The following is a 13,483-nucleotide window of genomic DNA, read 5'->3' on the forward strand; positions in this document are numbered from 1 at the left end:
AGTGTGATTTAAACACATTCACTGACTATTCAATGAACAACTAAAACTGGTACAGAACAGTATTTCATAGTCACACAATAGCTTTCCATGGGAAATTATAACTAAAATACTATAGCTATGGTATACTTGGAAGTATTAAATGAAAAGTGTCTAAGTTACCGGAAGGTGAGTTTTCAAATATTCATTTTATTTTATTCTTCTCTAAAGTGACAGGTCCAATTTGCTAGTTTTTGTGCCTATATCAATCTATATTACATTTCGATTTTAAAATAACTTTCTAAGGTCAAATCAAAATTTAAAAAATGATTTCAGTTTTAGAACTCTAATTTCTCATTCTGTCACACATGAATTTAAAAGCCAGACCAAACTGGAGTCACAGGTAATTCACTTGAATCCAGCTTGCTAGATCTTAATTGCAAAAGCAAGTGCTACATTTGTTTTCATAAGAAGGCAGTGATGTTGAAATGTGAAATTTAAGGGCCATTATTAATATGAAATCCAAGCAGTTACAAATTGTGTTTTCAGTTCCTACATCAAGCCATGAGCCCTCCTGCCAATTTTATTGGCTTTACATTCACCCTTTCCTATTTTCCTCGCCTATGCTCTGGAAATGATCGATCAATGTACATGTAAAACAGAACACAAAGTGATGTCAGAAATGCAATATCTGAAAAAATGGACAAAGATGTATATATTTTTTAATCACTCTGAATTACAGGAAATTCAAGTGCTACTTTAAACATAGTAGGTGGAAGTCCTTTCAGAAAATGTGATTTCTTTTAATAGAGCCAAATGCTTTATTTCTGTCGGCCTGATTTTTACTATGTTCTCATTTTAGCTAGACTGAGAGCTAACGGATTGCTTATCAACCAGCTGGAGGTGTTAATGAAAGCTTGTTTCCTGTGACATGCTCATGCTGTGTTTACCCAAGTATTTGAAAATTAGATGTAGTGACATTCCAGAATGCATTCAACTCAAAGAAACGTAAAGAGGGAGGAAAAAAATATTTTGCTAAATAATAGATACTGTCCTTTTGTGTAAGAGAATAAATATAAATTATTTCTAGAGTTGGAGTGCAAAACAACTTTTAAAGTTTAAGAGATTCCTCAGATATCTTAGTCCTGAATAATAGTGTTAGCTAGATAACATTTTAAAACTGATATTAGGAAGAAGAATAAAAAGATTTTCTTTACTTTTTAAGCGCAATTGAGATTAGAAAAGATTTGATTCTGAAATACATACTTGCTACGAAGAAATGTATGCCTTATTGGTTTTGTTTGTTTTGTTTTGTTTCCAAGCTCCAGGTAAAGTAGTGAATCTCACAGTTGACGCCTTAAATTATTCAGCTGTAAATCTGATCTGGTTTCTGCCTCGGCAACCAAATGGAAAGATAACTAGTTTCAAGATTAGTGTGAAACATGCAAGAAGTGGAATTGTAGTGAAAGATGTCTCTGTTAAAGTAGAGGACCTTCTGTCTGGGAGGTTACCAGAATGTAATGTAAGTGTTAAAAACCTTTTCATTAGAAACTAGATTAGAACCACAAAATGTTGTTCTAGATTTGAATTTTGAATGGTCCCAAAATTTGAGGATTTCTGGACCTGGAATTTGATTCAGGACTAAAATAAATCTCTCCTTTGCTCATATAATATCTTTGCATAAAAGAGAACTTAAAGCCATGTACAAAACATAAGCCTAATACTTGATACATTTGGATAAAGACCTTTATGTATGAGCTAGAGCAGGTTAGCAGTATTTTCAACTGAATAGTTTTCTAGTGGAAAATGCAGTTTAATTGAAATTTAAGCATCTCATGAGAAGTATTAATATAAACAATGTTTTGGTATAAAATATTTCATTTTTTTTCTTCATTTACATAATGGTAGCACATTTCATTTTGATAAGGTACGCACATCATTTAATTGAGTTTCAACTTCAATACTGTATTTATTTTAATATTGTATTACAATGCAACATACCTCATGGTTTATGTATATTATACTTACAATACTTCAGAAATATTGAAATTAAATGTATTACCTTATTAAAATGAAATGATTTCACATTAGTGAAACTAGATATTTCACTGTTTCCAGATTTTCAGAATTTTAAATATTCTGTGAAATAATTCCATATATTTTACTTTTCTTTCCAATTCAGAGCAAACACAAATTTCTAAATGTCAAACTCTTCTGCAGGGTGGAAATTCTACTCTCAGCTGGAATTTTTCCATGACTGGAGCTAGTATCCATCTCTGACGAGAAGTACCATTTTTAATTGCACCAGTTTGTAAAGACTTGAGTTTCAGATTTTACCTGAAAAATAGATATCCTTAGGCTTAGTTATTTCAGTACAAACTGCAAAGAGATAGTGCTACCTGCTGAACATAATTTATTGTAGTATCAGTAGCTTTACTGATTAAGCTGATTAGTGCTTTCTCAGACTTAAAACATAGTAAAAGCATACACTTTTAAATTAGTTACTGGGAAACTCATTGAGTCAAGTAGCTGAATCCCGGAAAGAAACTCTAGGAATATTTAATGAACATTAGATATTTCATTTTGTTAGTATGCATTCATGAGTTTGTATTGTAAAAGAGGAGACCTAATAAGATGGAAAGAACTGGCTAGCTTACACTGGGTGAGTTACTACCAGTGTCAAATTGGGAAAGATGCTAACAACCTGAATTTACTGATGCACAGAAAGGAAAACTTATATTCAAATGTCTTTTTATAATGTTTGTGTCCACCCACATTTGCCGTTACATGTCTGGTACTGCACATTTTAAATTTAATATATTTTATCATGTTTTTTAGTTTACTTTTTGATGTTGTGAAAATCAAATGATCTGGCAGATTTCTCTATTTACCAAGATTTTTGCATGGAATTCTTTTCCTGAGAGCATGCCCAAGGCTTCCATCTTTTCTTGTTTGTTTGGGTTTTTCTTGTTCTTAGGCTTTTATACAAGGGACAGTCAAAGTAACGCCTTTTACTTTTATTGTCAGACAATATTATTGAAAATGTTGTACAGAATCTGCACTTCATTTCTGAACACAATTATTTTTCAACATGGTCTCCTTTTCCACCAATAGCCTTTTTACACAGCTGAACAAGGGCACATCTCCTGACATTGTAAAAGTCTTTGTCCTTGTTGTGCAGCCACTGTTGCACAGCCACCATCACTTTACTGTCATCCCAAAAAAGTTGCCATCATAGTGCATCCTTCATCCTGTAGGCAGCACCATCCATCCACTCAATTATATTGCCATTGTGGTCCTCAGGTTGGTGTGTGTGCTAGCACTGTCATACAGAAGCAGCACCTGTGGCACGTCTCTGTTGGGCTCTTGGAATGGGACTTGAGACAGACTAATGAGTTTATTACTCTTGCCTTAGGCAAGAAGTTAATAAGAGCACCTTCCATGTTCATGGCTCACTTAAGAGATGTTATTTTCAAACCGACCCTTGCAGATTATTTTTATCCTGCTAGGAACTGAAACGCTCATCTCTATCCAATATCTATATAATGATATGTAATATGCATGTAATAGAAAGATTTATAGGTAGCTCCAAATCCATGCTGATTAAAACAAAATGTTTAAGTTAAAGATTTGGCTTTTCATGGTTCTTATTTTGTCTTCATAGGATAACAGTGAATCATTTTTGTGGAGTACCACCACACCTTCAACAACTTTTGGAAAATCTACAGTTCCTTCACAGACTACGCTTACACCGGTTAAAATAGCACCTAGTAAAATGAGCTCTGTCTGGAATGAACCAATTAGCTTTGTTGTGACTAATCTTAGACCATACACCACTTACCTTTTTGAAGTCTCTGCAGTTACCACTGAAGCAGGTTATATTGACAGTGCAATTGTCCGAACACCAGAATCAGGTATGTGTTTCTTTTGGACTAAAATCTTTGAAGTGCAGAAGAAAATCAAGATGTAAAAATCTCAGATTATTTTGAAATAAAAATTATACTGAATAGGATCCTTCAGGGTGTGATTCTCTTTAAAACTAGAACTAAGAGCATATTTCAACATATACTTTTTTCTTCATTATATACTTCTCAGTATGCTCAATCAGTTTTAGCAGGTGGGATCTACTGAATAGATTGGGATGTGTGTGTGCTCATAAGCAGGTGAGGAACCTATCCCAGCAAAGAATCCAGGTTCTCTTGTATAATATTATATTTTAGATATAATCCAGGTTCTCCTTTATAATACAATTCAGTCCAATACAAGAGAACCTGGATTAGTTCCTTGGCTACTGATGGCCACGAGGATTTGTGAACTGTCTAGGAGTCATATATAGCCAAAACAGATAGTTGCAAAGCACAAAAAAAGAAGCACAGTTCATGATATGACACTAGGAGCACATGGGAATAGGAAAGGGTGGCAAAGATTACAGAGCTGATATTTCAAAGAGTGGGTACTAAGCATCCCAGGTGAAGCACTCTACCCTCCACTGCTTGAGTGCTGGGGACAATTTGTTCTGCTTTTATAAGACAGAGCCTACATGATGTTGAGTGCTGGGATTTCAGTGAGATTTCTCAACAGCTTTTAGAAAGCACTTAGCATGTTCCAGATGAGGCCCAAAGCTCAGAACCTAGCTTTTATAGACCTGAGGAAGGATGCTTTGTACCTGAAAGCTTGTCTAACTTTTTTCTCAACTATATCGTTAGTCCAATAAAAGTGCCACCAAAAAGTCCTTGCTTCTTGTATATTTCCTGGACCATTAAAACTACAACACTCTAAACCTATTACACCATAGTTAGAAGAGGTGTTAGCAGAGCTTTTGGGCACAGAGTACCCTCAGCTGGCATCTACTGAAGGGGGTGGGAAGCAGCCTGTCCCTCCACTCCCCACTTGAGCAGTTTAAGGTTCCTCCCAACCCCACACCATCTCAGCGTACTGGCCCTGGGCTGGGGCCTGCTCATGCCCTCCCTCCTCCTGCTGCCCTCTTGAGTGGGGAGTAGGGGGGGAATCTTCGGAAGGGCTGCTCCCCCCAGGCAGACCTGTGGCTGTGATCTCATGTGGGCCATGGAGGGCCTGGCTGTGATCTCATGTGGGCCATGGAGGAGATATAAATCCCCTTCCCACCCTCTATTTCAGCCTGTAGGCCTGGCCATACTCTACTCTCCACTCAAGTGGAGAGTGGGAAGAAAAGCCTGGGAGGGATTGCTTCCCCATGGCGAGGTAGACCCCAGCTGGGGTTCCCCCTGCACCACCTCAGTGTGCTGGCCTGGGCCAGGGCCTGGCCATTCCCCCCCTCACCTGCTTGTTCTCTGCTCAAGCAGGGAATGGGGGAAAAGCCTGGGAGGGGATGCTTTCACCCCCACCCCCACAGGCAGACCCCATCTGGGGTTCAGAGATAGGTCCCATCCCCCACCCCATCCTCTTCTAAGCCAACTGAAGCAGTGATAGCGCTCTGGCTAGGGAGAAGAGGTGCAGGCCAATCCTGCTCTGCTGGAGCAGACAGCACAGCCCAGGGTTGCAAAGCATCCTGGGATGCTGGGGGACTGTGAGTTAACTTGAAGCAGGAGGTGGTCTGGCATAGAAGTTCCATAAACTGCTTTGACTTAAGTCAGTTCAGTCTGATACTACATCCAACCAGGTTTCTCTTAAACCAGTTTTGGTCATTTTGGAAGCAGAGCACAGAGGCTGCTCCAGTCTGCTTGAATTCCAGTGTCAGAGCAGACTGGATTAATTGAGTCTGCTGGAGCATGGCAATTGCCAATGTCTCAGTAATTAAAGCCCCCATGAGAACCAAGTCCTGAGATTTGGAAGCTTCTGCCAGTTGTTTAAAGAAGGCCTTTATCTGCTGCTGCTTCCTTCTAGTTTTGTAGCCTGTAACAAATGGCTACGATGACATTTGCCACTACTGCTTCCCCCTCTGACCTTTATCCAGATCCTTTCAGCAGGTCTATCTTATACTTAGTACTGTATCTCAGAAAAAGTATACTTCACCTTTATGTATAGGGCAACGCTTCCTACGTTTTTCCCCTGCCTGTCTTTCCTGAGCAAGCTATACCCATCCATGATTATGCTCCAGTCATGTAAGCTACCCCATCATGTTTCCATAATCTTAGTTACACAAACATTTTGTGATTGCACTAGGATATCCAGTTCTTCCTCTTTGTTTCCCCATTCTTTCTGCATTAGTATATAAACATTTCAGGTATCTGATTGTCCTGTTTGCTCCCTGTGAACATTGCTAAGGCTTCTGCTATTGCTTCCACTTACTAATTTTTTATCCAGATAAAACAATGACTTTTCTTTAATTCTACTACATAAATGAAAGTAGTCACTTAAAGGAGGAGGGAGCTGTAAACCTGTGGGAGCAAAGAGTAGTTATTGAAAGTAACTACAAAATGAGCACTGGGCAATTGAAAAAGAGGACTTAATTATGTAAAAGATTAATGTCATTCAAAAGGGAAGAAGGTTGTTATAACTGAAGGACTATGGAAAGATTTGGTAAACTATAATGAGCCATAAAACCATTTCTGTGTTTAGCCTGTGGGTTTTAGGGTCTGGTAAAACCAAAACTGAGTTTTGGTTCCCGGCTCATTTTCCAAATGTATTTTGTAGGTTTCCCTAGAGTACAGAGACTGTGAATTCAGAAATGGAGTGGTTGTTCAGTGTAAAAGGTTCTTCCGTTGTTGATTGCAGGTTTTTGTTCTTTACCATTTTTGGAAAGTTGATTCTGAAGCATAATGGTTACTTAGTTTCTCTTACAGTTTAAGTGAGGTCATTTGCTGCATTGGACGATACATAAGTCTACCACTAAATGTGACATATTGGATCCATAGGTTGTACTACAGGGTGTGTTGATTGTGGTAATGGTAGAGATGTATTGACAGAAATTGCACTTGCTGTTTAGGCAGGTTCGTTCCACTTGCTGTCTGTTGGTCAGTGGGAAGTTTCCTTCTGATAGTGTGTGGGTGAGGTTTGGGAATTGTTTGAAATCTGGGAAAGAAATATTCCTAACACCTTCCCATTCCTGGATTGTCTAACATCTCTCCCAACTATACAGTTGGTCCAATAAAAGATATTTCTGGAAGTACTTTGCTACTCAGAATCTATTAGGAAACTATGCTTTAGAAAATCTAGTAATGCCATGTCTTTAATTCCCATTAAAAGGAAAGAGTTTTTTTCATGTGCTAAGATCTTTTCTGGATTGGGTTTTTATACAGTTGAGGTCATCAATAAATGCCAAGAGACCTGCTCTATAAAATAAAGATTTTGCATACCCTTCATGAAACATCTACCTGTCTATGGTTCCATGTTGTTCCCACCTTAGTAGTATTTGAGCACCATCCATGTATAAATTAATAGCAATAATGAGGTCCCTAGTACTTATCTTCCAGGGTTTTTTGCATATTGCTATCTCTTTTGCTGGTTAATTTACTATCGCCCCCCCCCCTTTTTTTTTAAATAAAAGGAAGTGGAATTAAAAATAATATTAATACAAGATACATTTTTTCAATGACAATGTTTTTAATTTTTCTCTGATCTGGCTTGACTAATTTTATATAAGTTAAATTATATGATGATAATAGGAAACCCTAATCCGAATCATATGCGACTCTGTGTGTGTGTGTGTGTGTGTGTGTGTGTGTGTGTGTGTGTGTAATAAGTTTTCAATATTGTTCTAGTTCCAGAAGATGCACCACAGAATTTTGCTAAAGGCAATGTTACAGCAAAATCCTTTTCAGTGTCTTGGGACCCACCAACCATAGTAACAGGAAAATTTAGCTACAGAGTTGAGCTATATGGACCTTCTGGTGAGTCTGAATCAATGTTATGTTTCCTTTCTTATTGCTGTAATAGTTTTATTACAATAACTAAACTACTTTCATTTTCAAAATAGATATTCAGGAGTGAAATTTTTCTGTTTCAGAATTAGCTTGATAGTACAGTAATACCTCATTATAACAAATCTCTATGAGACTGGGAGACAAATTAATTAAAATATGGTGTTTGCCATAATAGGGTTAATAAATTTGCTGCCTCAGAATAATGATGTTTTTAGTTCTTGCTCCTGGGATTGTTAAAGCTTGGAGCTTGTTATAAATGGAGGTTGTTCAAATAATATTGGATGATTGTGTTTCTGTTAGTTTTTCAGTGAAAAGGACATTTTTATTCACAGAGGACCATTGCTGCTGGAGATACCTGAAACAGACACACACACACAGGCTTATCTCTTCCACTTTTTTAGAGAGCCAGTATGTTAAGTTATCATTTAAATCAAGGAGAGCAAAGGGATACATTTTCAAGTGGAAACTTTTATTGCATTGAATTCTTCTATTCCAAAAATCAGAAGTTTATTTGGGTCCAGTTAATAGCCATCTAACCTATGTTTAGGGTTGGTCCCCTTGGATTTAACTCACCTCTGACTCCTCTTGCATTGTCCCATTCAAGGCAGTGAGGGTACACATAATGGGTACCTCTATATTGTGTATATTTAAGGTCTCTCTTTCTTCCTCTGACCTAATAGCTCCACCAGCCATCTCCCACTCATATGCATCTCTGGGAGATTGGTTCTTTGAGTCTCTTATCAACACTGGACAGAAAGTGCAGTATTAGAAAAGAAATTAACAAGAAGTACACTCTCTGTGATTCAGAAGTGTAATATGTATTGCAAATAGTATTTAAGTATTTTATCAAAGGTATGCAATATCACTTACTATGGGACCCATCACTAATGAAATCTTAATGTAAATGAACATTTTTATCATTGTTTGATTTTTATTTCATTGTGAGAAAAAATAACTACATTCAACACATAAATGAAATACTGTTTTAATATTTATACTAATATTTCTTTTCTGTTTCAATTTAGGTTGTATTGTGGATAACAGCACTAAAGATCTCAAGTTTATATTTAATAACCTAATACCATTTACAACATATGATGTGTATGTTGGTGCTGAGACAAGTGCTGGTGTGGGGCCTAAGGCTAATCTTACAATTTTCACTCCGGCTGGAGGTAAGTGGGGTTATAGAAATAAAGTTAGTAAAAGTTATTTTCTTGCTACATGTGATGATTAGTTTCAGTTCTCTCTTCAGAGCCATTTCTGAAATCTGTATATGAAAAACAGGTGTGTTTCTAGTTCACTTCCTCCTTAGTCTAGGCATGTTAGGAACTGCCCACCCCACCACTAAAAAACCAGAATATACAGGAAAATACTGTATAGATATCTTCCCCTTCTACTTTCTCAGGCATACACAACAATTAAAACACTCTATAATCAAATTTATCTTCATTTGGAAGCTTTCAAAGATTGTTTAACTAATACATTTTTTGGCTGAAGGAAAGCAATTACTTCAGAGTAAGGCAATTCAGTTAAAGGAACAACTCAGTTATTTGGCCATTAGATGGCAGCATGTAATGGGATAAACAAACATTTCTGGAATTAGATGAAAATTTTGGTTAATTTAAAATTGTTAATTGTTTCATTTAAAATATCTCAGGTTTGATGAATTTTTAATAAGTTCAAAACTGGCTCCATGTCAGGTATTTGTAGTAGTAGCTATTTACAGTTTTTACTAAAACCAGTACAATAAACTGGACAATAAAATGTTATATGATAATAATAATAATAACAACTATATATAGTTTAGTTTTTTTTTTCTGAAAGCATACAATAAGATTATACTTTCTACCAGTTTAAACAACATTCAAACGGAAGACAGATGTGAAGGGTACTTTGCTGCCATTTGTGGGGCAGGAAGGACAGTCAGCAGAGCTAAAAAAAACTGGCTAAAATGAAGCAATATATAGTAGTAATGTGAAACAGGGAATTTCTATTTGATTTAAGCCTTTGTTCATTGTGCAAGTAGTGCAGATATGCCTGGGGAGTATAAGACAAGCTGTAAGTTGTTAGCAGCCAAACTGTTTTTTGGTCTTTAGCCCGTATTTAAAGTTTTCCACTGATGGAGAGATCAATTTTCCTCTTTTTTCTTCAAAAAATAAACATAATCACAAATTGTAATTTAAGCTATATAACTTATTCTTCCCTCAAGAATATATCCTCTCTGAATATAGGGTCCAACATCACCTTCCTATGATGACTTCAGATCTCATTAGAGTGAATTGCAGTCTAATCTTCTTTGGCAATCCCTCGCAGTCGAGGGTGATTGTCTTCCATGATTGTCCTGTCTATGGGTACAAATATGGGCTGATGAGCCTGATGCAGGATTGGCAGATTCAGTTACAACTTGGGTATGTGTTTCTCTGTGTGGTGGGTGTCTCTGGATTCTTCATTTAGTCCATGACACGCTATTTCTGCTGTTTCTGTTTTTCATCTCCTCTGTTGTCATAAGGTTTCAGAGTACTGACATCCTTGCAGAAGACTCTTCATTCATTTGAGGTGGTCCTGGGTGATAGTGTCCTACACACTGATGATGATGTTACATTTTTTTTAAGTTGGTCTTGAGGACATCCTTGAAGTACTTTCTCTACCCTCTTCTTGAACATACGCCTTGACTGAGCGGGGAGAATAAAACTTGCTTCAGAAGTCTGAAGTCAGACCATCCAGATGATGTGGCCAGCCAGTGAAGTTGATGTTGGATGATCTTTGCCTCGATGCTTATGGTGTTTGCTTGCAAGAAGACCCTAATATTGGTGCATCTGTCTTCCCACAGAATTCAAAGGATCATCCACAGACAGCGTTGATGGTACTTCTCCATTGACTTGAGGTGTCTTCTGTACATTGTCCACATCTCAGCTCCGTACAATAAGGTGGGGATTACAACTTCTTGATAAACCATGAACTTGTTTTTGGATCTGATGTCACCATCTATGAACATCCATTTCCTCATGCAGCCAAAGGTTGCACGTGCACATTTGAAGCACTGCTGGATTTCTTCATCAATGTCAGCCTTCTGTGAGAGATGGCTTCCGAGGTACGGGAATACTCAGCATTCTTTAGACTCGCACCATGAATCTGGATTACTGAAGTAGGGGACTGCTTATTAAGAGCTTGTTGATGAAGGACCTTAGTCTTCTGAATGTTAGGAGTCGGACCCATTTTCCTGCATGCCTCACTAAAAACATTGACAATTGCCTGAAAGTCTGTTTCCAAGTGAGCACAAACTGCAGTATCATCAGTGTACTGGAGCTCAGTGATTGAGATCAGCGTGGTCTTGGTTTTGGCTTGGAGTAAGATGAGATTAAACAGCTTACCATCTATTTGGTAATTTAACTCCACTCTGACTAGAAGCTTGCTGGGGGTCAGATGTAGCATTGTGGTAAGGAATATCAAGAAGAATTTTGGAGCAATGATGCAGCCTTGCTTAACTCCCATCTTAACCTCAGAGGGATCTGTGATAGATCTGACGTTGAGAACAACTACTTGCATACCATCATGGAACATTCAAAGAATGGTGATACATTTTGGTGGGCTACTTCAGAAGGATCCTCCACAGTGCTTCTTAGTTGATGGAGTTGAAGGGTTTTGTGAGGTCAAAGAAGGCCATGTAGCAGGTTTATGTTGTTCCCAGCATTTTTCCTGCAGCTGGCAAGCTGACATTAGATGTGCATCTTGATGCCCTAAACCCACACTGAGATTCTGGGAAGAACTCTTCAGCAAGTGGAAGGAGACAGCTCAGGAGGGTTCTTGCAATGGTCTTTCCTGTGGTGGACAGAAAGGTGACCCCTGTATTACTTTTAGTTGGCCTTGTCTCCTTTCCTGAAGATTGTCACCATCATGATGTCCCTGAAGTCATCTGGGATTTCCTCATTATTCCAAGCCCTTAAAATGAGGGCAGGACCTGGGAGATGAGCTCCTCTCCCCTCTGCTTGAAAATTTCAGCAGGGATTCCATCAGCTTCAGATGCACTGTCATTCTTCATCTGCTTTGATGGCTTCCCTCACCTCGTCAAGTGTTGGAGGAATTCCAAAATAGTCTCTGACTGGGTATTGCAGGATGGAGTTGAGAGCACTCTCAGCAACAGAGTTTTGACTGAGAAGAGTTTCAAAGTACTCCTTCCAATGAGCATTGATGGCTCTCCTTTCCTTGATCAAGTCTCCTCCATCCTTAGATCTGAAGGGGGTTGGTTCCTGAGTAGTCAGACCATAGATGGCTATGGTGGCATTGAAAAAATGCACATATTGTGCATGTCAGTGAGATGTTGAATCTCCTTAACCTTGTCTTCTCACCATCTGTTCTTCATATTGCAGGTGCTCCTTTGAAACTTAGCCTTGGTTTGTTGGTTATTTGATTTCTTTTGCTTGGAGTTGATGTCATTCACTAAACACAAAAGGCCTTGTGCTTGCAGTTGATCAACTCTTGACTCTCCCGGTCAGTTTCATGAAACCAGTCTTTGATGTTTCCTAGTACAGAGTCTAAGTGTCTCTTCATAGGCACTGATGACAGTGAACTTGAAGGCACCCCACGTGCTGTCAACATTTTCCCATTGTTGTTGATTGGAATTTGCCAGTTTTTTGTTGAGCACTGGTAGAAGAGGTCTTGCTTAATTGGGTCCTTGAGTCCTTCATTGCTGATCTTCCACCAGCATTACTTCTGCTGCAGCCATTGCTTGGGAGGCAGTTTGACTCATCTGTTTGGTTATGTCACTCAGTGAGCATCCAGCAGTTGTCAGCTCCTAGCATAGCTTGGGTAATGCAGACATCTTTGAGATCCGAGGCATGACCAATGACTTAATCAGTCAGGTACCAATGTTTAGATCATATGTGCTGCCATGATGTCATGTGCTTGTTTTTCTAGCAGAACCAAGGTGTTGATGATGAAGAGTTTGTTCCTCATATTTGGTTAGGAGGATGCTGAACTTGACCTTTCCTACTCCTTCCTTCTGGTGTTTCTGTTCCAGCAGTTTGAGTCCCTTTTGATTCTGGCTTTAAAATGCCTAGAAAGTTTAGTCTTTCTCCTTCCAGAACATCAGAAAGGATTTGGTCAAGGCTGGCTTAGATTTCCTCCTTGGTTTCATTGGCAGCATCAAGAGTCAGGGCATACTCACTGATGACAATGGCATATGTGCTGTCCATCAGTTGTCATGTAGGTTCTCATTAATTCTGATAGGCAACTAATTGAGTTGGTTTATTATTTTGTTCTTGATGGCAAAACCAACTCTGTGAAGCTGGTATTCTTTTTCCTGTTCACCCTTCCAGATGAAAGTGTAGCCACCTTCATGTTCTTTGAGTTGCCCATCTGCTGCTCTCTGGGTCTTGCTCAGTGCATCTATGTCAATGTTGTTGCCTGAATTCTCAAGTCACAATTGTGGTGCAGTGCTTTAAGTGTTCACTATTAGGATTGTCCATGAGAGTCCTGATGCTCCAGGTTCTGAAATTGGTTGTATGCCTTTGTTGATTTCAACCACAGTAAAGGTGATCCCACTAGGCATGGTTATCCATTCAGGAAGAAAGCAGAGAGGCTATGTTTAGGGCACCTTTTCTAGCCCCCTCCCCATGTGTGGTAAGCAGAGTGGATCCTGAAGTTACAGCTGCTAAATCACACTCCTG

General features: G+C 38.5%; 1 protein-coding gene across 1 annotated transcript in view; it reads left to right on the plus strand.

The window, feature by feature from the left end:
* PTPRQ (protein tyrosine phosphatase receptor type Q) overlaps positions 1–13,483 on the plus strand; it is a 217,980-nt gene that overhangs the window by 64,354 nt on the left and 140,143 nt on the right. The window contains exons 22-25 of the mRNA XM_090042600.1: positions 1,299–1,498; positions 3,641–3,890; positions 7,656–7,784; positions 8,843–8,989. Of these exons, the coding sequence (XP_089898726.1) occupies positions 1,299–1,498; positions 3,641–3,890; positions 7,656–7,784; positions 8,843–8,989 (726 nt within the window). The remainder of the gene's footprint in view (positions 1–1,298; positions 1,499–3,640; positions 3,891–7,655; positions 7,785–8,842; positions 8,990–13,483) is intronic.

Source organism: Crocodylus siamensis, chromosome 4, assembly GCF_052110815.1.
Source record: "Crocodylus siamensis isolate JL-2025a chromosome 4, ASM5211081v1, whole genome shotgun sequence".
NCBI lineage: Eukaryota > Metazoa > Chordata > Crocodylia > Crocodylidae > Crocodylus > Crocodylus siamensis.